We start from the raw sequence: 24,827 nt of genomic DNA on the forward strand, positions 1-24,827 counted from the left end.
GGCTGCGGCTGGCTGCCCAGGGAGGGCCTTGGCCTTCCTCCTGGGTGCTTCCGGCCCGGCTGGTGTCACAGCCAAGACACCTTCCCACCAGGCTTCTGGGGCCACTGGGCATGAGAGGGGCCCAACCTCCCTGCCACGCCCTATCTCTCCATCCAGGAACACAAACAGAGTGGACAGACAGTGGCCTTTACAACCTAGATGCCTTTGAAAGCTAATCACGCCACGCCCACCCAGCTCTGGGACTAGCGCCCAGGGCGGGAAACAGGCCAGGCCTTGGGGACCCACCTGGGGCAGCCCCCCCACCCCTGACACTGAAGGCCAGGCTATCCCAGCACCTGCTCCTGGGGGCGCTCCTCTGTCTCTTCCCCCATATGCTGCCCTGCTCCCAGCTCCGAGGGGGCTATCAGTGGGCCAGGAGCGAACTTGTGAACGCAAAGTGAGGCCAGCCTGGGGTCTGTCCCTGGGTCATGGAGGTGCCAAGCTCCCCGCTGTGAGCCCACCTTGCCAACTCACATTGGCTCTGACCTGCCAGCTCCGGCTGGACGTGTGCCCAGAGCCCCGGGGTAGGCACTCTGTGTCTCAAGGACATGGGAAACAGGCCCCCTTTATCTCAGGGGGTCTGTGTGCAGTGTGATGGTGAACAGGAGTCCCTTCCCCCCACCTCAGGGATCTCAGGGAACAGGGGCTGCGTGCTCCGGATCTGAGGGGCAGGGGCTAGTGACAGGGCCCCGGTCCATCGATGGCTGCACCCTCAGTGGTCCCTGACTAAGGAGCTTGGCTTGCTGACGGTGCCCCCTCAGGCAGGCCCATACCTGGAGGACCTGCCCCCACCTGCTCCAGCCCAGGTTTCTCTGCGACTCCTGGGCCTCGGTTTCCCAGTTTGTGGGGTCCAAGAGTCTACACCCTCGACAATCCCAAAGTCATATGGTAGGCAGGAGAGAAGTCAGACTCAGATCAGGGACCCTACCATAGCTCCCCTTCATCCGCTCCAGGCTGGGCTACTGAGACACCCTGCACACTCCCACCCCTCACCCAGCAAGCCTCCAGTGTTCCAATGTGGCCCCCGAGCCGTGTTGGGCCTCTGCTGTGTGCCTAAGCCCCAGTCCTTCCCAAACCTGGCTCTGGTCACAGGCCCGATTAGACCCTGGCCTCTGGCTCCTGAGAGGAGGGGGAGGGAAGGGGAAGGGAAGGAAAGGGGAGAAGAGAAGTTGAGGAGGGAGGAGGAGAGGGGGAGAGGAGGAGGAAGAGGAGGAGAGAGGGAGGGGAGGGAAGGTCTAGGCAAGCAAGGGGCCCAAGGGAGGAAATGGGGTGACTTCACACATAGGCCTGCCCCCCACTGAGTTCCTCCCCATCTGTCTGTTTCTCTGTGTGTCTCTTTCTTACACACACACACTCACACACGCACATGGCCTCAGGGTGTTGAGGGGCCGAGGGTCCAGACAGCTGAACTGATCCCCAGCAGAGGCTACTAAGGCTGCTATTTGCTGCCCGCCATGTCCTGGGTGGCTCTCCACTCAGTCCTAAGTTGACCCTCGGGCCCCACCCCCACCAATTTTGGCATCCCAAAAGACAGCAAGAAAGCCCTCTGACAGTCCTCCCCCGCCCCCCATGGTGGGAGAAGCCAGGCCACATGGACACCACCTACTTCCAAAATGTCCCCATCACCCCAAACAGAACCTCCGTAAGCTTTTAACAGTCACTCTGTGCCCCGACTCCTGCGCCCCAGGCCCTGGGTGGAACACATCTGCTCTGTCTGCACTCGGGCCTAGTCGAGAGGTTTCTCATCATGGTCCTTTGCGGGGTCAGCCTGAATGGCCCCCACTCACCTCGAGGCTGCTGACTGCAAGATCGGTAGTTAAGCCCACCAGAGGCCCCTCAGGAGACAGGGGCGGTCTGCTCCCAGAGAGCGAGTCCGGGGACCCTTCTCTCCGGCGGTTGTGGGTGGCAGTGAGTCTGGGTTGTACCTTGGATGTTACTCCTTTGTCCTACATTTGAGCCCCTGCCTACATCAGTCAGCCTCCCAGCTGCCAGCCTGGCTCAGAGAGGCTGAGCAACTCGGCCAGGCTGGCCCAGCTCAGCATCTAGACCTCAGTAGGGGAAGAGTCCCAGGCACCAAGCCCCGAACCCTCAGATCAGCCCAGTGGGCCCAGTTCCAGTCTCTGCCCAGCAAGGGGCAAAGGGGGGAGAAGATAAGCCATCAGCATGCACCTATGCACCTGGCTCACTCATGTAATAACCTGCCCAAGCCTGTGCACCCACAGGTGAGCACTCAGTCTGCTGAGGAACCACCTGTTGACCCAAGTTCAAGTTCACATGGGCCTGCACATTCATGCAAACACCTCTCCTTCCTACACATGCCTGCACCACCTGCGTTCCAGGCATGACCTGCACACCCATACACACACCTGGACTGATCTACACACACACACACAGACACACACCTATACACATTTGCACATAAGTATACACACCTGCACACCTATGCACACTCCTGTGTCCATGCACACATCTGTACTCCCATGCACACACCTGCACATATGCACACACTCTCACTCATGTGCACATGCTCCCTTGTCTGTGGTCATACTCGTACATACGCCAACACCACACATGTGTACCCAGCAGCAAACAGATGCCGCACCCAGGCCCCCAGGCCCAGGTCGGCGGGCCTTGGAGGGCACCGTCCACAGAAAAGACACCTGGCGTGACCCAGGCCTGGGGAGGCCCTTTGGTGGCCCCCTGTGACTGCTGACCAGGACGCCAGCCTCCCTTTGAACCCTGGGCCATGCCAAGTGCACTGAGGTCATGGGCTCTCTTCCACACCTCTGGCGTCTCCCCAACAGCGTGTGACCAAACACCCTGTCCAGAGAGCAGCACCCACTCACCAAGTCCCAGTACCCGGAGCTGCCACACCCAGAGCCCAGGGAGGGTGATGCAGCCCAGGGCCAGAGACTCCTGGGCCATCTGTCCTCTGGAGGAAAGGCGCGGAAGGTGTCCCACAGCCCTAGACTCCAGGTCTCAGCCTGTCTAAGGCTGACTGGGTCTGTGCCCAAGCCCGCAGTCAGAGAAGGCTGGAAAGAGGGCCTGAGGGTCACCCCAAGGGAGCCCTGCCCCCACCCGTCAGGCCCCACCCTGGCCTGGCTGGGGCCCCTAGCTCCTCAGGATCCGCTGCTCAGCCAACAGGGAGCTGCTGTTGATTACGGGAACAATCATGGCTCTGTGGTCCCAGGACAGACCTGTTCCGCCACTTGCGTGTGGACAGCAGAACCCGTTGGGCGGCTTTGGGAGCCCCTGCCTCCCTGCTGCTCCCAAGACAGGAAACCAGTAAAGCAGGTTTGGCCCGAACCATGTCTAGTTGCCTGTGCGGGCTGACTGTGCTCAGCCCAGCTCCATCGCTGAGGGGACAGGCGCTGCTCAGCTCACGGCTCCCGCACAGGGTCAGAGACCCCAGGGCCATGTGAGTACCGAGGGTGGGGGCACCCAGCTACCTGGCTGCCCCAAGAGAGGCCACTGGGCCGCACACCCAGGAGCTGGCCAGAGAGGAGGCCCGGGTCTGGTCCCCACGAGGGAGGGGGTGGCGGCTGGACTGTCCTGCCCTGCTGGCGCTGAGGACATGAGGGCTGTGGGGGTGGGGGGGCCTAGTCGGGGAGGGTGCAGCGTTCCGGGAGGCTGGGGTGGGGTCCAGGAGGAGGCACAGCCCAGCTAACTGCACCAGGAAGTTACGCTCTAGGGTCACAGGCGTGAGGGGACAAAAGACCCTAGGAAAGGCCGGCGGCTGAACACTAGCTGGACTTCAGGGGACAGAAGGCAGCAGGGACAAGGGGGTGGGCACTGTGGACACACAGCCACCTTCTGCTTTGCCACCTCCCCCACTGGCCTCAGCCAGGCAGCCGGCCAGGGCTGACAGCGGGCACCGGGGACAGGTGCCTCCCCTCCTGGGGCATCAGGTTGCAGGCTGCTGTTACCTGAGCCACCACGCCCAGCCAGCAGCCCATGCCTGTGTGCCCACACAGTGTGGTGTGTGTGTGTGTGTGTGTGTGCGTGTGTGTACGCGCGCGCATGCAGACATGAGCTGTGTGAACTAGCCCAGATCCTGAGGGTGGGGGCACATGTGTGCAGAGTTGTCCAATGGGCTGTGGTTCTGTGTGTGTGCGGTGTCGTATCACATGTGCACATGTGTGTCATGGGGACCTGCCGTAGCAGGGACGCCTCTCTGTATACTGCCCGGAGGTCATCAGAGGAGCCTAAGTCCTACTGGACAGGTAACATTTCTCTAAGCCTCAGTTGCCTCACCTGCAGAGGGAGCCCCCATGGACAGCCTCTCAGAGGGCCACACGGAACCCTGCCCCTGGGAGGCTGGAGGCAGCAGGGGGGCCTAGCAGCCACGGACGCAGCCCAGGGGCAGGGTGCCTCCCCCGCCAAGGGCCAGGGGCTGGTCAGTTTTACAGACAGGTCAACTGAGGCAGGGCCAGGCACTGTGCAGAGGGACCCCACAGAGGGTGGGTGAGACACTGGAGCCAGCCAGACCCAGGTTCAAACCCTGCCTGCCCCACCATCAGAGTGAGCAGACCGGCATGCACAGTCCTCCAGGAGCTGTGGCTCCACCCTCTCCCAGAGCCCCGCCTCCTCACCTCCCAGCGGGCGTTGGTCTCCCAGGAGCTGGGCTAGCCAGACAGACCCAGTGTTGCTCAGCGCTCGGAGGAGGAGGGGGAGGGGGAGGGGGCACACTCAGCAAGCTCAGGGTGCCTCCAGGCTGACACAGGGTAGGCCTGGGCCTGGGTCAATGCCGGCCCCAATCTGACCAGGACAGGAGAGGGCTGTGAGGGAGGGGACCCTGGACTCCCTGGACTAGGGGTGTGCCCCCTCTCAGAAGTGCCCTTGGCAATGGTTTCTGAGGGCTTCCCAAAGACGAGGGGCCCTGTAAATCAACTGCCTGTTTCCTGGGGGCCATGCGGGGATAGGACTTGGGGTTAGGGAGAGGCTCTGATGGAGGCTGCACCCTGGGGTGCCAGCAGCATCTCGCCTGCCACTCCTCCCAACATCCTGTCTGCCTGGCTCTGAGCCAAGCACCTGCCTTACCTGGGTCACCTGGCTGGAGCTGCCATGGTGACGGACGGCTCAGAGGGAGCTCATCCAGGCCGCGGCCCCTCAGCCCAGGCTCGCTCTGAAGGGCCAGCAGTCCTGAGGGTCCTGCTCCGCAGCCAGGCCTGCCCAACCAACTCACCCTGGCCCTGTGCAGAGATGCAGACCCCAGACACCTGCAGGCTGCCCACACCCACCCCACCTCCACCCCTGGCAGTCCAGGCCTTGCACTGGTGACACCTCTGAGCCCAACAGCTGATTGGAGTGTCTGGGGCTGGGGCCCCACCCCCACCCCCACCCCCACCCCCACCCGGCAGTCAGAGTCCCCCCACCAGACAAACCCCAGGCCAGACCTCCTGGGGGTCATGGCCCATACTCAGAGTCGTCCCCCCCACCCACTACCACCACCCTGGCCCTGTGGTCAGAGGCCACCAGGCTTGCTTGACTGGTGTCTCCTGAGTCCCCAGAGCCACAGTGCCAGCCTCTCCCATGCAGCCTTGCCCACGTGGGCTGCCTACCTCTGTGCCCCTTTCCCCAGGAGTTGGTAGTGCCCAGGATCCCCAAAGAGCAGCCCTCCAGCACAGGTACAGGAGCTCTTGAGCCCAGTCCAGGACCTGCCTCGGGCCCTGGTGGTGTAGGACGAGCGGCTCCCCTGCCTGTCACCCGGGTGCACCCTCCTGGGCCCACCCTTCTCCTGGGGCCCACGCACCCCAGCCCTTCGCACAGTGCCGGGCTGAGCAGGACTGTGGCGGTGGGCGATGGACGCCAGGGTTCTGTCACCGTGTGGTGGGGGAGGCAGGAAGGGCGGCAGTGTAAGAAGAGGCCCCACTGCACAAGGGCGCCTGGCCTCAGTTTTCCTCCTGTGAAATGAGCACCTGCCACCTGTGGGCACTGAGCGCTGAAGGCAGAGGTTATCTGTGAGGTTGTGTGCTCAGGGGGAGCTGGTGGATACTGAGAGGACCCCCCTCCACTCCCCCCGCATACACACAGACTACACAGGCAGGGGTCCGCCCAAACCCCAGGCAGATCTGCAGAACAGGTTTGGGGAGTCCCACCCCCCAGGGAGCTTTATCCTGACTGTGGCTGCCCCTGCTCAGTCACCTCCCTTCTTCTGGGCCTGGTCCACGAGGGTGGGGGTGTCATAGGGCCTGTGAGTAGCCGGCAGGCACTGGGGGCCGGGCCAAGCTGCCACTCAGAGCATTCACTGCTGGGAATAGACTTTAGAGCAGGATTGGAACCTGGACGGCTGAGCATTGGGGGTGGGCACGAAGGCCAGGCCAGGCTGAGACCATCAGGCCTGGATGTGCAGGGGCAACAGCTAGTTGTGAGGTGATGAGGACGGGGGTCTTGAACCCCAGGGGATAGAGTGAGCTCGGGACCCAGGAGACTGAGTCTCAGGGAGTTCTGGTTGGGTGGGCCAGGTCCTCTAGCCCCCACCCTCCCCGTCAGGCACATAGTCCTAAGCTGCAGCGTACGTGCCCCCCTCTCCGGCAGGCTGGCTGCTATGGGGCAGTAGGGCGCGGCAGGCGCAGGGGGCCATGGCCAGCTTCATGGAGTCGCTGAACCGGCTGAAGGACGCCCACGACAAGGAGCTCCTGGGTGAGTGGGTGGGCCCACAGCCCTCGGACTCTGGCCGCAGAATGGCCACGTGGCCGGGCACCATGGGAGTGCTGGCCAGAGGCCTGGAGCCGCCCTTGGATGCATAGATCATCTGCCTCCAGCCGCATCCAGCCAGCCTGCCCCCGGGTGCTGGCTGCGGGGCAGACAGGGCAGGACAGTGACTCCTCTCTCTGGGAGGGGGTTGGATGCCTTACACCGAGGTCGCCACTGCACTGACCCCCGTGCTGGACCCAGCCCCACCCAGCTCCCCACTCCATGCCCACATGGATCCCCCACTTCAGGCCCTGCCCAAGCTGCCCCCACTCCCAAGTCTCCAGAGAGGCAGGGCTGCTAGCTGGGACTACAGCCTGACCCACCCTGACCCCTGGATCCTGAGCACCCTCTCCGGGTCACACAGCACAGAGAAGAGGAAGTGTATGGGAACTTCCCCCCAAGCCACTTCATCTTGGCCCTTGCTGTACCCCAGACTACCCTGTGGACTCCCACTGTCCATCCCAGGAGTGGCCAAAATGGCACGTAACTCCCAGGACCGCAGGCCCCATCCCTGCAGCTTCCTAACAGATGTCACAGAGACTGGGACCCCGAGGGAAGGGGCGCTCAGCCCAGACCCGAGGCCCAGATCACAGTGGCAAGCAGAGTTGAGGCTGGGGTGGCCAGCGCTGGCCAGGAGGGACCCAATGAGCAGGGCTGGGAGAGGCCATGGCAGCAGATGGCCAGGGGTCTGTAGGCACCACAGGTGGAGGGGGGCTGAAGGGGGCAGGGGGCATGGGAGGGTGGGCCATCTGACCCTCAGCCTCACCCTCTCCGCTAGGCCTGCGGAACAAGCTTGTGGAGCTGAACTCAGAGAGGAGCCGGTGAGTCCACAGCAGCCCAGGGCCAGCCAGGCACAGGTGGGGCGCCAGTGGTCTCTGGAGGAGATCAGGCCACCAAGCCCCCAAGGTGCCACAACCCCAGGATGCAAGTAGAGAAACTGAGGCTGGGAGGGGTGGTGTCCGGGTCACACAGCAAAGCAACAGCCCCAAGCCCACCACTGAGCAGAGACCCTTGGGGGACAGCCCTCCCCAGGGCATCTTCCTGCCCCAGGATGATCACTTGGCCCAGAGGACAACCTCCCACTCACAGAGGGACTGCCTGCCCAGCTGCCCTGGGAGCAGCCTGCCCACCCGCCTGTGTTGAGCCCCCTTGAGCAGGGTGTCAGGGCTGCACTTCAGAAGTGAGGAAACGAAGGAAGTGTGGTGCCCACCAGGGGGCAGCCGGAGCAGGACCCTGGGGACAGCGGGGAGCAGTGGGGCGGAGTCCTGGGGGCCCCAGCAGAGGGGACCTCTCGTTCCACGGCCACAGGGACACCCAGCGGGTGGAGGAGCTCTTTACCAAGAACCAGCAGCTCCGGGAGCAGCAGAAGGCGCTAAAGGAGACCGTACGGGTCCTGGAGAACCGGTCAGTGTCTGCCCGCCGGGAGCCCTTCCGGACAGAGTCCCCGGGAGCACAGCGTGGGAAAGGAGCAGGCATGCCTGGAGCAGGGAGCATGAGGGCGCACCCTTTGTGCTTGTGGGATACCTGGCTGCCCAGTTGAGCTCGGTCTCTTGCCCCACCCCCACCCGCCCCCAGGCTACGGGCTGGCCTATGTGACCGCTGCATGGTGACCCAGGAGCTGTCCCGCAGGAGGCAGCAGGAGTTCCACAGCTCACACCTTCAGAGCCTGCAGCACATCTTCCTGCTGAGTGAGCCCCCTGTAGTACCCCCCACCTCAGTGTTCTGTCTGGGCCCAGGGCTGCTGGGTGTGCTGTGCCCACCACCCTCACCCCCCACTAGGGAAAAGGAAGTAGGAGCCCTCTGCCCCATTTGATGGACAAGGACCCCCATGCCCAGGGCCCCCGCCGGGTCCCATGTCAGCCCTGGGAGGGTCCCCACCCCCGCTGGGCCTCGGCTTCCTCTTTCATAAAGGAGGGGTCACCAGCCCACGGAGGACTAAGGCCAAGCTGGACAGACTTCAGGCCTCGGTGGAAGTTCATGGGCCTGTGCCAGACCCTGGACCAAGCACTGGGGGCAGAGCTGGGAGCCAGATCTGGAGGAGGTGTCACCAGGTGGTGAGGGGGGCCCCTTCCCCCATCACTGACTGGTCACTCCCACAGCCAATGAGATGGCCAGTCTGAAGGAGGAGAACAAGAGTCTGAGGGAAGAGGTGAAGAGGCTTCGGGGCCTGGAGTGAGTGGAGCAGGGGCCGAGCCAGCTCACCCACCAGGGTGCACGGCGGAGGGGGGAGGGGGGAGCCCCGACCACCATCCAAGGGGAGACTCCTAAGAAAATGAATGGCTGCCCCTAAACAGAGCAAGTCCCCACTCACCAGAGAAGTCCCCATCCCCCCACAAACAGAGTGAGTCCACACTCCCCCAAACAGAGCAAGTCTCCATCTGCCCTAAAGCAGCCTGACCCCGAGGCTACCCTGGGGGCTGTGGGTCATGGCTAGGGGCCAAACTAAGCCCTGCCGGTGGCAGAAGGTGGACTACAGGTGGAGAGCTAGCGCTCCCTTCTCCTGGCCCCTCGAGAGTCCATGGCCTTTTCCTTCATCTGGGGGATCAGTCTTCCCTCACCTCCCCAACCTTGCCTCCCTTCCAGAGACAGATCCACGGCCCTGAGCAGGGAGGGCCCCTCGGACCTGCCCTCACCCCTGCCACTGTCCTCACTGGACGGTGGGAAGGCCAGCACTGAGCAGTCACCTACAGGCCACCAGGAGCCCGAGGCCCAGAGTCCCAGTGCAGAAACTGGTATGTGCTGGCGAGGTGGGGCCCCGCTGGGGTAGAGAGTTCCCTGGGCTGGCACCCAGCCTCTCCTGCTCCGTCTCCCCTGCAGAACAGCTGCCAGGAAGCCGGATCTCGCCCCTCACCAAAATCTCCGCGGGCTCCAGCCTGCCCTCACCGAAGGCCCCGGACACAGTGAGGGCCAGTCCCCAGCAGGGCTCCTGGGATTGGGACGGAAGGGAGGCAGTTCCCTCCCCCACTTGCTGGTCCACCCTGCTCAAGGCCTAGCTGGGATCAAGGGGCAAAGAGTGGACGGTCTTCACATAGCTGACCCACTGCCCTTCTCAGAGTCCCCAGTGCATCTCCAACCAGCTACACGGGACCATCGCGGTGGTCCGGCCCGGGACCCAGGTGTACCCCTCGGACCAGGGCACCCTCAACGGGACACCCCCTCCACCTGCCAGGAGCAGCCCTCCCAGCCCCCCATATGAGCCCAGCCTACCCCTGGACAGGTGAGGGTCCCACCCACTGGTGTCACCTGGAGAGGCCTCTCCTGAGATCCCATCTCAGAATCTCCCCAGAGGGGCTAGGAATTCTGTCTGGTTATCGCCCCAGAAGCCCCCTCCTTACTCTGGCTTAGCTTTTTCTGGGCACCTACCTGGTGCAAAGTCCCCATGCAACACCACCACCACCACCACCCCCCCGCCCCAGTGACCTGGATCTAAGGTCCAGACTGCCTGTGTCCAGGAGATGAGAATGCAGATTGAGCCGGAGGAGGGGGTAAGGCAGGAAGGTACAGGCACCGCTCTCATGCGGGGAAGGAGAGGAGGAAGAGGAGGAGGAGGCAGCAGCTGGCCCAGGGCTGCCCACATGGGGCTACGCTCCACTCCCTGGAGCTCAGTTCCCCACCTGTGCAAAGGGTGTCTGTCGCCTCTCCCTACGTCTGCTCAGCCACCACTGGCCCCCTGCAGGCTGCAGGCCTCACGTGGTTCCCCCCCCCTGCAGCCTCCTGCGGGCCCCCCAGGCCTCCGTCACAGCCTTCGAAGCTCTGACCCCTGACCGCCTTGTCCTCCTGAGCCGCCAGCTGGTCCTGCACCCCTGCAACCCCCGAAGCAGCCCCCTGACCACCACGGCCCCCAGTGGCCCTGGGCCACGGAACCAGAAGGTCACAGAAGCCAAGGGCTGGGAGGAGCCCAGCAGCCTGCTGGGCCTGCCAGGGTCCCTGGTGGACGGCCGGAGCCCACGGCTGGAGAGCACGCTGCACCTGCTCCTGGCCCAGCAGCAGCTCCGGGCGTGGGTGAGCAGTGCCAGGCCACGGAGCACGCCGCCCTCCCCACCCACCGGCTCAGACTCCGAGGGCCCAGAGGACCTGGAGGCAGGTGGGGCCCTGCTGACCAGAGCATCCCAGCATGGAGGACACCCCCTGCGGCCCCCAGCCCCCCGCAGCCCCCCGGGGATGGCGGCTGCACAGGAGCATGCTCCCGACAAGGCCCTGGACCTCTCAGGGTGGGGCCGGGGCCGAGATGCCCCCGAGCCCCCCTGTTGCCCTGCCTCGCTCTGCCCCTCAGGCACTCCCTACCCAGAGTCACCCAAGGGGGCCGAGCCCCCAGCCCAGTCGGGAGCCCTGGCCTCCAGTCCCTGGGCACTCAGGAACGGCGTCAAGGGGGCCGGGGTACCAGACCTGGAAGAGGCCCCTGCCCCTGTGGTAAGGGCCTCCCCTCCCCCGGTTTGGGCTCCGTCCTTGTGGCCCGAGGCTGGCATCCATCTGGGGTCTCCAGGCACAGACTGCTTCTCCCCAACCCTCAAAGCCCACTCCCCGGGGGTCGAATCCCCACCCAGGAGGACTGGGTCCTGCTGACTGGGCTGGGCTGGGGCAGGGGGGCAGTCCCCCAAGGGAACCCAAACCATATACTTGGCCATCCTAGGGCTGCCTCCCCTCTCCAGCGGGAACTGGGAATGAGCCCGGAGGGAGGCCCAGGGCACCTGCTCACCTGACAGGACCTGACACCTATGACCACCCAGGTGAGTGGAGCCCCACCACAGCCACCAGGGTCCGGTCAGAGGGGGATAGTGCTGGGAGGGGGGCCATGTTGGGAGGGGTGCCATGTTGGGAGAGGGGCACCCTGATGGTTGGGGACCCAGCTCAGTTCTTCAGTTTGACCAGCTGAAACCTGGACCTGGGTCCCCCACCTGTAGGCCCCAAGAGGGAGTTGGGGGCCCAGTTAGGAACCCTTCCTACCTGGTCAAAGGAAATGCCTCCGGGTAGGTGGGGCTGAGAGCAGGGTGAGACTGTCCAGCGAGACGCCCACTGACAAGAAGCAGCCCTGCTGGCCCCTAGCCCGCCGTGGGCTAGGACATTGCAGCAACCTACAGAGTGCCCTCAGCACTGTCACCTGCTCTGTGGGCAGCAGACTGGCCTGGGTACTGTGACCAGACCCCCAGCCTGGCCTGACCCACACCCTGTGTCCCAAAGTGTCCAGCAAGGAGGCACAGAGATCTGAGTCCGATGAAGAGGCCCAGCCAGACACCTCAGACGAGGTGGGTCCTGGTCCAGCTCCACAGGGCCAGCACCAGGGTTCTGGGGTGGGGTGGGGGTCCTCATTCTCACCAGACCCCTTCTGCCCAGAAGTTCCCAAGTGCCAAGGCCAGCGCCAAGATCAGCTCGCCAGGTGAGGGGTGCCAGGACTTCTGCACCAAAGAACAGGGTCAGGGTCTGCAGGGCAAGCGGAAGCGGACATCCGACTCACGGGGCAAAGGTACCTTTGGGCGGGGACAAGGAGGGCCAGTGGGTGGGGTCTGGGCGGGGCCCACTTGAAAAGCGAATTTAGGCCCTAGCCAGGGCACCGACTGGACCGCAGGGCTTGCAAGGCAGAAAGGGGGACTGGTCAGGACCAGTGTGAGAAAGAGCAGGGACAGGGCCCAATGGCCCGGGGAGAGGCCTGGGCTGGGTGCAAGGAAGAGTTAGGAACCTGGGCAGGTAGGTACCATTTAAGTCTGGCCATTTGGGTTGTGGGTTTGCTCAGACAACTGGACCCTCTAGTGAGAGAGGAGAGACAAGCCAGGTGTGGGAGCAGAGCCTGGCCCAGTCTGCCACCTCTCACCTGTCAGAAGGGCTGGCTCTAGAGCCTCTGGGACGTTTACTGGGTTCACAGGCAACCATCATTACTATCTGCGGCACCACCAGCACTGTCCTGCCCACAGGTGGACCCTGGCCCCTCTGCTGTTCACCCTCAAAGGGCAGCGCATCAGAGGGCAGGCCTGGGACACTGTGGTCACTCATAGTGGTGGACCACTTCATATATTTGCTGATGGTGGTGCTTTGGACTCCTGCTCCCCAGATGTGGCAGCAGGGGACTCAGGACTCCCCAACCTTCACACTTCCCGTGCTCCGGCTCCAGGGCAGGAGTATCCTCAGTCCCTGATGCTCAGCTGTGAACCTGAGCTCATAACCTGGGAGTGGCCTGAGGGGCAGGCCGCCACTGCTGTTCAGGGCTGAGGGGCTGCCACCCCTGTCTTTTCCACTGCCCCAGGGGTCCTGGATGGGGCCAAGGGTGGCGGGCAAGTCGGGGAGGGTCAGCCTCCAGGTCTTCCCGTGGAGGCTGAAGCTGAGGAGGCATCTTAGTTGGGATGGCAGCCCCCACCCAGTCAGGTCAGGGATCAGTGGTCAGACGGGTCCCGTGGGCGCCCCTGCCCTTCCCACCAGCCCCCCAGGCCTCCATGACTTCGGCTCCACCATCCCACAGCCTCCAAGAAATCATCCCGAGGAAGGAGATGGCGGGAGCCCCTGGCAGTGGCTGAAGGGCCAGGGAGTTCACTGGACACTGAGGACAGCAGTCCCTCAGACTGGGAGGAGAGCTAGGCAGCCTTTCCCCACCTGCCTGGCACCAGCACCAAATCAGGCCAGCCACCACGCCTTGGTCGGCCAGGCGCACAGGAGCCAGGCCAGGAACACAAAGCAGCCTTTGGTGGGACTGTGGTCCGTCTGTATGCAGGGCTGCAAGCCCATTCACCTCGGAAGTGCCCCTGGCCCCGCTGCCTCGCCCTCTCCCTAAGTTTGCCCTTTTGGAGAATGGGAGCAGGGACTATACATCACCCCCTCCCCCGCAGGATGCTTGGACCATTCCAGGCCAGCCCCCCACCACACCTGCCATCCACCTCTCCATCACTAGTGGCCCCAGCTAACTTGGGGCGGTCTCGGGCGCCCCCTGGTGGGGCCCCAGATAACAGGTGCCGGGCAGCTGAAACGGTCAGCGCGGCCAGCTTGGCTTCCACTGCTGCCTGGAGGAGCCACTGGAACCACGGACCACACCCCACCCAAGAGGCACTTGAATGTGCCTGGGAGGCTGGGAAAGGACAAAGCCTGCTCTAACGGCCAGTCTGTGGCAAGATCCAGGATCCCCTCTGCTGTCCCACCCACCTACCCCTGCACACCACCCCCTCCCCGACAGCAGGCCCCCAGTCACTGGTCCAGCGTTTGCTGCTCCACTCGCTGCATGTCCATTCTCTGCGGGCAGCTCACCCACAGGGACAGAGTGTGTGCTTCCTCCAGAGCCTAAAGTCCAGATGCGTGTGCATGTGTGTGTGCGTGTGGGGGGGGGTGTCACATTGATTTTTTTCCCCCAGAATGAAATAAAACCAGATCTGCATGCTATACACACACCTGTCTTCCCGGCCAGCCACCCACACACTGCCTACACCTTAGACCAGCAGTTCTCAACCTGTGGGTCTCGACCCCTTTGGGGGTTGCACGACCCTTTCACAGGGGTCTCCCAATTCATAACAGTAGCAAAATGACAGTGATGAAGTAGCAATGAAAATAATGTTAAGGTTGGGGGTCACCACCACATGAGGAACTGCATTAAAGGGTGGCGGCATTAGGAAAGTGAGAGCCACTGCCTTAGACACAAGGCTTCCGTGGAAAGATGGGACTGAATGCCCGTCCTTGTGAGGCCCCTAACCCACCATGAAGAGGGCCTGGCCACGACCCCAATAAAGGGGCAGGGGTCCAGCTGCCACCCAGGAAAGGAGGGCTTCTGAAAGGGCTGGGAAGTAGATCTGATATGTTCATAGTCCAGGTGATGGCACATGGGATGGCCAGGGGTCCATCTTGGGGCCCCTGTGCAAAGACTCCCCCGCCCCCTGTGTCTGCTGACTACTGCTCACTGCTGAGCCCTCTCTAGCAAGGCACTGTGACTGTGCCCTGGGTCATACCGGTAAATCACCAAGTTCCATTGTAAGGGGTGAGCTCGGGGCTTGAACCTGGGTTCGGTGAGGGGAATTCATCGATGCCTGGGCCCCTACTGGTGGCACCCGACTTGCACGCCCCCTGGAGAGTTGGGGTGAGTAAGCCTTGTTTCTCCCACCCACCCCACCCACTGCATAAATAAAGCTAAGTGAATAAAGCTAAGAAAGGCTCCCCGGAAGCTGATCACGAATCAGACGCCACTCAGAAATGGGACCAAGGCGCCAGCGGCTGCAGCTTCGGCAGCAGGGACTTGAACTTGCGGCGCAGCCGGGCGCTCGGTCTCAGAGCAGGGCCCGCGAGGCAGCGAGGCACGCGACTCCCGCTCTCTCGGGACGCGGCCGGAACTGTCTTTAGGACCCAGGGGAGCCGCCCCCTCGAGCAGGCCGACCCGCCCTCGGCGCAGGGCCAGCCAATGGGCGGGCGGGACGGCGGGTCATTTGCATGTGGGCGCGCCGCGGCCAATGGGCGGCAGGCGTGCGCGCGCTCGCGCGGGCGGCGGCGGCTCAGTCGGAGGATGGCCGCGGCGGCGGCGGGTGGAGCCCCCGGCCTGGCCTCGGCCGCCCCCGCCTCCGCCTCCCCCGTCGAGGCCGCGACCCCCAGCCCGGCCGCCCGGGCCCCGCCGGCGGCGCTACGGAAGCGCGGGGACTCGCGGCGCCGCCAGGCTGCGCTCTTCTTCCTCAACAACATCTCGCTGGACGGGCGGCCGCCGAGCCTGGGCCCCGGCGGGGAGAAGCCGCCGCCGCCCGCCGAGGCCCGCGAGCCGCCCGCCGCGCCGCCCGAGCCCGAGCCCGGCGCCCGCACGCTCCCGCCGCCCCCGCCGCCGCCGCCGCCGCCCGGCCCGCCCGCGCCGCCCCCCGCGCCGCCCGCGCCCCCCGGAGCCCCGGCCAGGGCCGCCCCCCAGGGCCTGCTCAGCCCCACGCAGGTGGCCGCCGGCCTGGCCCTGGACGTGCAGCGCCAGCGGTGAGTGGGGCGACACGGCTTCGGGGAGGCGGGGGTCACCCCCGGGCGGACAGCCTGTCTGGGGGGTCGCCTGGGGCTGGACTGCCCAGGACTTTGGTCACCCAGGGCCCCATCAGACTGGTAGGGCAGGGTCATTCAGGGTCAGACCGCCCAGGACTCCCGGGTCCCAGTCACCCGGGGTTCCATCAGACTCATAAGGCTGGTCATCAGCCCAGGACTGGGGGTGGGGGGAGGTGGGGGGCGTCAAGGTGCTTGGTGGGTGCTTCATCAGCCCAGGGCCGACAGCCAGGACTTGGGCAGGCTGACCTGGGGCTCTGTCAGCCGTGCTTCCACTCAGGAGTCAGAGTGGCCTGGGGCCCATCGGCCCCCTGGATATGGGTAGCAGGGATACCCACCCGGTCCGCCCACTGCCATCAGTCCGCGCTCACTCAGAGGTTCCGGGGCCATCAGCCTTTCCCGGAGTAGAAATCCTCTCTCCTCTGGAGCAGCTGTGGTTTCAGACGTCTAACCTTGAGGTTCTCAGCCCAGGAACTGGGAACCCCTCATCCCTTTCCTACTGTTCCTCGGGTTGTGGTGACCCCCCCCCCCACCAACAACATGACATTATTTTCGTTGCTACTTCGTAACTAATTTTGCCACTGGGATGAGTTGGGTGACCCCTGTGAAAGGGTCCTTTGACACACACCCTCCCCAAAGGGGTCATGACCCACAGGTTGAGAAACACTGCACTACTCCACGTTAACCGAAAAACCAAACTATTCTGATTCACACCCACCCTCTCCAAGACTAACACTCCATTATGGGAGTAGAAACCCCATCTTTCTCTAGAGGTTCAGCTGGTGATGCTCAACCCTGCAAGGAACCACACGTAACCACTGAGCCACCAGGACCTCTGATGAATCCACATGGCGCCCAAACGAAGAGGTCAGGGTTTCCTCCCCCGGAGCCAGGGTTCCAGTGCCCCCCAGCCCTGTCAGCCTGGGCACTGGGCACTACCCTTCTCGGCCAGCGCAGGTTGCTGGCCCAGGTCTGGGCTTCATAGCCCAGTGTGGATAAGTGAGGGGACACAGCCTTTGACGCCCCAGGACCACGTCGTGTGACTCAGGCTCTAGAGATAGGCCAGGTTGTGGCTGGGTGACTTCAGCATCCTCTGTGATGGGGGTGTGGCGTTGGGTATGGCCCACGTGAGGCCTGGTGTGGGGTGGTGTATGCCAAGATGGCCAAGGCCATGTCACAGCGGTGGCCCCAGAGAACCCGAATCCAGGCCCCTGCTGGCCCCTCAGGACATGACTGTGGTGACAGCATGCAGTAGCAGGCTGGCTGGGCGAGGGTGCCCTCAGCATATCAGGGGGCCCCGGAGAATGCAGTGGGGACACCCCCCCTCAGGGAACTGAGGCAAACCTGGGGCTATGGAGCAAGGTTACCCTTGGCCTGCCCACGCCCAGAGGTGCACTCACTCTGCCTGGGGCATCTGAGCCTGCCGGCAGCCCGGTGCAGAATAATGCCCAGACACGGGCTACACAGGCCCCTGCCCACCAGGCTTAGGCACAGATGCTGTGCCCCAAGAGCAAATGGTCATTTCACTGAGGCTGCGTATCCAGTCCCTTTGAAAGGCCATGCCAGCCAACCGTGCTCCCCAGAGCCTCTGCTCCAGCCGGCGGTGGGCAGACCTCCCAGCAGCCTTCTGCTCTGGGGTGACCCTGCTCAGGGTGCAGTCAATCAGTAGTGGGGCTCCCTCTGGGTCCCAGGCAGGGTGTTTCCAGCTGGAGACAGTCCCTCCCTCCCCCACACTGGGGTGGACACACCTTGCCCTCAGCCACCTGGGAGGGTCGCTTCACGGCGAGTGGTCTCTTGTCTCTGTGACTTGAATGTGGAGAGGACTTGCTGTGACTCAGAGGCGCCCTAACAGCGTCCAGGACTGGGGGGACACTCTGTCCATGTGTCGGTCCAGACGTTACCCAGATAGCAGGGCTTTCCGTGTTCTAAAGTTGTGTATGGAGTCTGAGAGTTGGTATGGGTGTACCCCATGTCGTCACAGCCCAGCAAGTAAGACCCTGCCCCCCAGATCCTGGGAGTGGTCCCAGTGCTAGGTCAAGCACACCTTTCCATTTGGCCTTTGGACCTCTGTCAGTGTCCAAGCAGCCAGCACAGCTGGCCCATGATGGTGGTAGCTGTCCTTGGTGCCCCAGCCCCCTGGCGGGGACAGCCCTACCTCGCAGGGAGTCCAGCCACGTGCCTACACAGAGGAGAGGGACCCTCACCACCCTCCTTACCCTCAGCCGAGGCTGCCCTGGGCAGCCAAGACCACAGGGGTCCTGGCAGGGTCCACGCGGGGTTCTCTCACTCACTGCATCTGGTCACTGCCGCATTGAGGAAGGCAGGGAACCCCTTGTGGACTTTCCTGCTTCTAGAAGGCCCCACACCCACCAACACAGGATCATGGCCACGCATTCCAGGTCTCAGGCTCCCCGTTGGGGCCAGACTGCTGGTGTAACTGTACTTTCCCCCCCTCCTCCAACTCCTCTCCTCCCCCTCTCTCCTCCCCCTCCCTCTCTCTCCCAGCTCCCTCACTCCCCTTCTCCTTTCCCTGTCTCTCTGTCTCCCTGCCTCCTCTGTAGCCCCTCCCATCCCCAACTTCTCTTTCTCTGGGCCCTCTGACTGCCACCTAGGAGGACAGGGGGAGGGACTCCGGGGCCGAGGTAGTCCAGGTTCAGCCCGGAGTGCTTCCCCTACAAACACCGGTTCCCACAGGATGGGGGCACAGAGGGGGGCCGCCAGTGATGGGATCCCTGTCCCCCACAGTCAGAGGGGTCCTGCGTATCTGGGGTGAGTCTCCCTTTAAGGTGTTAACGGAAGGGAGAGCCTCGGCCTGACCTGCATGCTCTCTGTGAGGGGCCCCCACAGTGAGGGGACCTTGGGCCATGGGCGGACTGGCTGCAGCAGGACAGGCCTGGGGCGCTGTGCCTGGCCAGCGCTGTACCTTCTCAGGGACCTCCTCGGGCCTCCCCTGGGTCATTAGAGGTAATGAACCTCCCAGGCTGTTCCCTGCTCAGACTCCCGAGAGGGCCTGTCTTTGCTCCTGCTCCGCACTCCACAGGGCCTGCCTGCTGCCCTCTGCTCTGCCCTCCTCACAGACACTGCTGCCCCCCCGCCCCAGCTCCCCTGATGCCCCAAGGCCTCTGCCCTCCTCGAAGGCCTCCCTTGGAGGGTGTCCTTTCCTTATCCCTGTCTGAGGCTAGTGACAGACGCGGCATGTGGCTGCAGCGGCCTCTAATCAAGAAGCTGTGTTAATCCGACCCAGGGGCTGCCCCTCAGTGAGCTCCCCCCACCTCACCCAACCCCCAATAATAGTGTGACCCCTTGCTCGTGGCCCCGACTCAGCCCCTCCCGGTCTCCACAGACGGCGTGTCACCTCCCAGCGCTGCTCCCTGGAGTTCCTAGAGGACGTGATGGGCTGTACCTCCTCCCAAAGGTGCCTGCAACCCCACCCCACCCCCTGCCAGGGCCAGGGGCGCCTGCGGTAGCGCTAATGGGTTTGACCTTGCAGAAGCAAGCATGTGTCCGGCTCCCCGAGACACAAAGGGCTGAAGAAGACGCATTTCATCAAGAACATGAGGCAGTACGACACCAGGAGCAGCAGGTGGCGCTACCACGAGGCTCCCGCCCACCCCGGCCCTGGGGGATGAGGCAGCACCTCCTCACGGACACCCTGTAGACCCCCAACCCCCCGCTGCAGCCTGGTTCCCAGAGTGGAATCGTGGGTGCCGGCCTCCACTGGATCCCACAGTGGGCTCAGGGGCTGTGACTGCCCAGGGGAGGGAGGGCTGGGTCCTGTGTGGTCAGAGCAGGTTAGCTAGCCTGAAGCCTGGCTGCCCAGGTGGGGAAGAGCCTGTGAACATCCACCCCACCCGAGCCCACCCTGCAGGCTGATGAGAGGCCAGCCCAGATGCAGCTCTCCCGGCTCTAGACTCTGCGTTGCTGCCCCTGCTGAGACTGTGGGTGGGGGTAGGAATGGACAAGGTGGGACCTCTTCCCAGCTCCCCCCAAAAAGGCAAACAGACCCTCACCCTGTCTGCCACGTGGGCCAAGGGAGTGCCTCTTGTAGGCCGGGCCCTTCCATGCACACACAGCCAGGCTTGGCATGCTCCACCCAAGGGCCCTGCCCAGCTCTCTCACGGGCTGCCTATTTCCAGGGCCAGCCCCCAGGCACACTCCCCACCGCCCCACGCCCAGGGCTGCCCCCCCCCACATGCTAACCCCAAGCACAGTCCGTGTTGACCCCCCCTCCCCAGTGTAGTTTCAGAGTGAGGCTGCTCACCTGTCCCCTCTGAAGTGCCCTTACCCACCCCTTCCTTGCCCTCTCCACGCCCATTCCTGCCCCTGCCCCCTCAGGATTGTGCTGATCTGTGCCAAGCGGTCCCTGTGTGCAGCCTTTTCCGTCCTGCCCTACGGAGAGGGCCTGCGGGTCAGGTGAGTGTCCTCTCTGTCCACCCTTCAGGGCAGCACCCAGGCATCAGTGGCCAGGTCTGCACCTTCAGGGACCAGTGGCCATGGGGGCTCTGGCCTTCCTGTCACACGGCTTACAGAGAAAGAAGCACTGCTCGGGGGTGGGGATGGCACTGCATGACCCGGAAGACCCCCGCCCTTCTGAGTGGGAGAATACTGGTCCCAGGGCCTGCCCAGTGGCGCTGGCCAGAGGAGGATCTGCTCCTGCCCTGGGGGCTGTGTCCTTGCTGGTGTCGTGACAGGAGGGCAAGGAGGACACCTCTGGGTGCTTTGAGTGAGGGGCTCACTGGGCCGCGGGGCCAGGGCTGCTCACTCAGTGCTCCTGCAGCTGACCCACCTCATGCCTCACAGTGACCTGAGGGTGGATGGGCAGAAGCAGCGGCACCCATCCGGCGGTGTCTCCGTGGCCTCTGAAATGGTCTTTGAGCTAGAAGGTGTCGAGCTGGGTGCGGATGGAAAGGCAAGCTTCACGGCAGGGCTGGCGCACCAGGGATGGTGGGCGAGGAGAGGTACTGGTGGGAGGCCAAGGGCCCCAGGGAGCTGCTGCCCGCCCCCTTCCAAGGAAGGGCAGAGGTCTCAGCAGCTCCTTGGCCCGCCACATGCTTCCCTGCCCAGGTTGTGTCCTATGCCAAGTTCCTGTACCCCACCAACGCCCTGGTGGCAGCCAAGGGTGACAGCCACGGCCCTACAGCCCAGCCTCGACCCAGCATCCCCCGGTCTCTGCCGGGCTCCAGATACAAGCCCGGCCCCACCAAGTCAACTCCAGCAGGCACAGAGCTAGGTACGCGGTAGGCTTGGGCCACAGCCTGCCGAATGTGGGGCAGGGACCAGTCAGCCAGGGCCGAGGCCATCCCTACATTGGAACCCCCGCCCGAGTCCAGACGGGGCCCTCCACCTGCCCTCAGCCTCTCATGGCCCCAAGGAGCTCTGCTCCCAACTGTCCCCGGTGCCTTGTCCCTGGCAAGCTAGGCAGAGCCCAGTCTCTAGACTCAGGCTGTCCCACCTCCAGGGAGCGACCCCAGCGATGCTGTTGAGTACAACCCCAATCTCCTGGATGACCCGCAGTGGCCCTGCGGCAAGCACAAGAGGGTCCTCATCTTCGCCTCCTACATGGTGAGTGAGCCCCGGTACTGCGCCACTGCCCCAGGGTGTCCAACGGGGCCAGGGCAGGGGGTGCTGCAGACAGCCTGGCATGCCCCTCGCCTTGGCCCCTGGAGGCCAGTTGGAGGGCAGCCACTGCACGCCGCTATTATAGACCACGGTGATCGAGTACGTGAAGCCTTCAGACCTCAAGAAGGACATGAACGAGACCTTCAGGGAGAAGTTTCCGCACATCAAGCTCACCCTGAGCAAAATCCGTAGGTGAGGCAGCGGGGGCAGGGGAGGCACGGGCCTGCCCGGGAGCTCGGCCTGACGTGTGTGTGCACAGCCTGAAGCGGGAGATGCACAGCCTGTCGGAGGAGTGCAGCCTGGAGCCCGTGACTGTGTCCATGGCTTATGTGTACTTCGAGAAGCTCGTGCTGCAGGGCAAGCTCAACAAGCAGAACCGCAAGCTGTGCGCGGGCGCCTGCGTGCTGCTGGCCGCCAAGATCAGCAGTGACCTGCGCAAGAGCGAGGTCAAGCAGCTCCTGGATGTGAGTGCGGCCCGGGACATCGGGGCTCCCCTCTGCCAGCCGGTGCATGTGCAGGGCTGATGTGTCTGTTCTTCCCACAGAAGTTGGAAGAGCGGTTTCGGTTCAACCGGCGGGACCTGATTGGGTTTGAGTTCACGGTGCTGGTGGCGCTGGAGCTGGCCCTGTACCTGCCCGAGAGTCAAGTGTTACCTCACTACCGGCGCCTGACCCAGCAGTTCTAGTTGCTGTGGCCGGAGCCTACCCTGCCCCTCAACACCCTCTGCTTTCCCTCCTAAGCCACACCTCCTGTCCATGTTTGGATGTTATCCTGTTTGTCTCCTACAGGTGGGCTTCAGTTAGGTTCTCTGAGCACTGTGGGGTCACGCCAGCACATAGGCCAGAGTGGGAGCATTAGAGCAGGGATGTGGCCATGAACCCCCAAAGGCTGACCCCTCCCACCCAGCCCCACCCCAGCTGCAGGCCATGGCAAACCTGCCTGAGTCTGATTTTTACTCCTGGACTTCCGTTCTTCCAAGCATCGTGTCACTGTGAAACCCACATGCTGCATCCCACCCCAGGACTTGGAGCAGATCCCTCACACCTTATGCAAGGCCGCCCACAGCCCCCACCCTGAAAACCTGGCCACCCCAACTGGGGAAGACCTGCTGCTTCTGGCTCATCTCCCTGAGCAAGGCTGGGCCTGAGAACTCAAACTGGATTGATTTATAACCCAGGTTGGGTTTTCTGCATCTATTTCAAGAGGAGGAAAACCGGTGAAGTCTGCTGTGTTGACTCAACTCTCAATAGTGACCCAGAACTGAGAAGGGGCTCCCCTAGCTTGTCAGCTGCCCACAGCAGCAGGCTGAGAGACCCTCCGAGCAACAAGGATTATTTACCTCCTTCGTGGGCCAGCTGCTCTCAAAAGGCAAACTGTCATCCCAGCCAGACCATACCACCACAGCTGTGCTGATCCTGTCTCCAGTGCCCCCACCCCAGCATGTCTTGACTAAGGCTTCTGCCAACTGTCACCAGCAGCAGCTGAGCAAAGTCCCAGCAGAAGTGGCAGTTGGCCTCTCCACAGGTCATGTCAGCTGGCTGACAACACACGCCAGCACCACCCAAGTCAGCACACAGGGAGATGCAGGGGACCAGGTGCCAGTGTCCCAACCTTATTTATTGCCAACATTTCTTCTTCAGGGGCAAACAGCCCCCTATGGAGCCAAGGACCATCCTTCAAACCTGGTTCGCCCTCATGAGCAGGGATTGGCCCAGGAACGCTGCTAAAATGCCATTTGTCAGGGCCCCACAGAATTCCCTACTGAAAAGCCACTGGTGGCAACCCGTCACGCCATCTCAATCAGGCCTCTGTGCAAGGCCTCAGAGGGCGTGGCTGACAGTCACATAGGTTTGTGTGCTGAAAGTTAACCTTCTACAGCCCCATGTGTTTTTTCATAATGCCCAAAGCTGCCACTGTGTGGTCCCCAAGGCTTGCTGTATAGGACAGTCTAGACCGCAAAGGCCAAGAGCTCCATCAAGTCCAGCATGACCAGTCTGCAGTGTTTGCTGGGCCCCAGCACTTCTGGGAGGCTGTCTGCCAGCATGGGTGACTAGGACTGGAAATGGGATTGTCAGTCATGGGTCTGTTTTCTAAAAAAGGGATAACTTGTTTTGCAATAAATCTTGGTTTTGCTACACCAGTCCCAAAGGTCTGCCTTCCAAACTGCTGTGGGTAGTGGAAAGGAGTGCCCTGGTAGTACTATTAAAAAAACAAACCAACACAGGAAGGGGATTCACGGTTTATTTCTGACACCCAGGACCCTCCTGAGCCAGCACGGGTAGCGCCACATCTTTCCTCTGTCCAGGATTCACCCCATCAGAAGTTCCTGGAAAGGGGAGATGGCAGACAGGCAGTGTTAGGGCAGGGAACTGGAGACGCCCGGCCGCTCTGCCTGTGGGCACCCCTCTTACTTGGAGACGATGCTGTCCGCCTTGGCCAGCCGAAGGATGGAGTCGTCGGACTCGCCCTGTAAAACAAGGGCCGGCGTCAGACCCTCTGGGAGGGAGGACTCCCGCGGCGCGGCGCGCCTCCGCCCTGACCCGTCGCCACACTCACCATCCTGCGGATGGCCCCGCAGATAGCGTAGGTCTTAAACTGGCCGTTGAACCTGCCGGTAACCTTGTCAACCTACAGACAGACAGACGGCGGGGTCACCCAAGGCTGGCCACCCGGGGCCCGTGGGCGGCGCGCCGCGACCCGCCCGGCGCCGGCTCACCTCGGCCACGTTCATCTGGATGGACGCGTGGTCCTTGGCGCCGATGATGCGGTTGCTGGCGGAGCTGTGGGGACACGGCGGTCAGGGGGGCTCCGGGGACGCAGGGTTGGGGGACCGAGGGCGGGGCGGGTGGGCGAGCTCACCATTTCCGCGGCACGTACAGGTCCACGAACTCGCCGGCGTCGTTCTGCATGTTGGGGCCGGGCCTGCGGAGCCACCGCGTGGGCCGTGAGGACCAGGACCTCTCCCCCCCCCCCCCGTCCGCCGGCCCCCGAGCCCGCCTCGGCCGCTCTACCCCAGCCCGCGCCCCGAGCCCGCCGGCCGCCCGCGCCCCGCCGCGCGGCCCACCTTGAAGACACCACGCCGAGCGCGAGCAGAGAAAGGAAGCCGCCCGGGCCCCGGCAGCAGTATTGGCGCGCGGGGCGGGGCCGCGGCGAGCACTTCCGGGTCAGTGCGCGCCGCAGGGAGTCTGCGCGGAGGGGGCACTCCGCGCTGCGCTTCCGGGTGTCGGCCCCGCCCCCGACTGCGCCCGCCGGCCCGAATGCGCTTGCGCGCGCAACCTCGCGGCCCGCGTGCCCCCCCATTTAACACCTGTCCAGTCCCTCCCGGCGGGAAAACCACCTGGGCCCGCCTGCAGATTTGCCGACCCCGATCTCAAAGCAGGGTTTTCACGACCCTCAGAACCGGCACTGGCCCGGGGTATGCGCATCCCTCCCTCTCTGCCGTGACGAAGGGCCCCGTCCGGAATCCCGTACCCCGGGCTCAGCGGGAGGGCCGCCGCACTGCCCGG

At 63.7% G+C, this 24,827-nt stretch overlaps 3 protein-coding genes across 3 annotated transcripts; 2 read left to right on the top strand and 1 right to left on the bottom strand.

Moving 5' to 3' along the window:
- Positions 1 to 6,620: 6,620 nt before the first annotated feature.
- On the top strand, positions 6,621 to 13,062 carry RBBP8NL (RBBP8 N-terminal like). Its single transcript, XM_075527677.1, has 12 exons — positions 6,621 to 6,681; positions 7,514 to 7,556; positions 8,044 to 8,139; positions 8,311 to 8,423; positions 8,835 to 8,907; positions 9,319 to 9,467; positions 9,553 to 9,635; positions 9,789 to 9,952; positions 10,446 to 11,145; positions 11,883 to 11,978; positions 12,067 to 12,196; positions 12,971 to 13,062. The coding sequence occupies exons 1-12, from the start codon at positions 6,621 to 6,623 to the stop codon at positions 13,060 to 13,062; spliced, it is 1,800 nt and encodes a 599-aa protein (XP_075383792.1).
- Positions 13,063 to 15,199: 2,137 nt separating this feature from the next.
- On the top strand, positions 15,200 to 23,548 carry CABLES2 (Cdk5 and Abl enzyme substrate 2). Its single transcript, XM_075528344.1, has 10 exons — positions 15,200 to 15,645; positions 19,046 to 19,117; positions 19,193 to 19,285; positions 20,038 to 20,115; positions 20,503 to 20,611; positions 20,767 to 20,932; positions 21,161 to 21,264; positions 21,407 to 21,513; positions 21,581 to 21,785; positions 21,866 to 23,548. Exons 1-10 carry the CDS (start codon positions 15,200 to 15,202, stop codon positions 22,004 to 22,006), a joined length of 1,521 nt encoding a protein of 506 aa, XP_075384459.1. The 3' UTR covers positions 22,007 to 23,548.
- Positions 23,549 to 24,490, bottom strand: RPS21 (ribosomal protein S21). The gene is made up of 6 exons (XM_075528345.1): positions 24,386 to 24,490; positions 24,181 to 24,243; positions 24,038 to 24,101; positions 23,878 to 23,949; positions 23,733 to 23,788; positions 23,549 to 23,647 (listed from the first exon to the last, which is right to left on the bottom strand). The coding sequence occupies exons 2-6, from the start codon at positions 24,228 to 24,230 to the stop codon at positions 23,638 to 23,640; spliced, it is 252 nt and encodes an 83-aa protein (XP_075384460.1). The 5' UTR covers positions 24,231 to 24,243; positions 24,386 to 24,490; the 3' UTR covers positions 23,549 to 23,637.
- Between the last annotated feature and the right edge of the window lie 337 nt (positions 24,491 to 24,827).

The sequence above is a fragment of the Tenrec ecaudatus genome, chromosome 12, assembly GCF_050624435.1.
Source record: "Tenrec ecaudatus isolate mTenEca1 chromosome 12, mTenEca1.hap1, whole genome shotgun sequence".
Classification (NCBI taxonomy): Eukaryota; Metazoa; Chordata; class Mammalia; order Afrosoricida; family Tenrecidae; genus Tenrec; species Tenrec ecaudatus.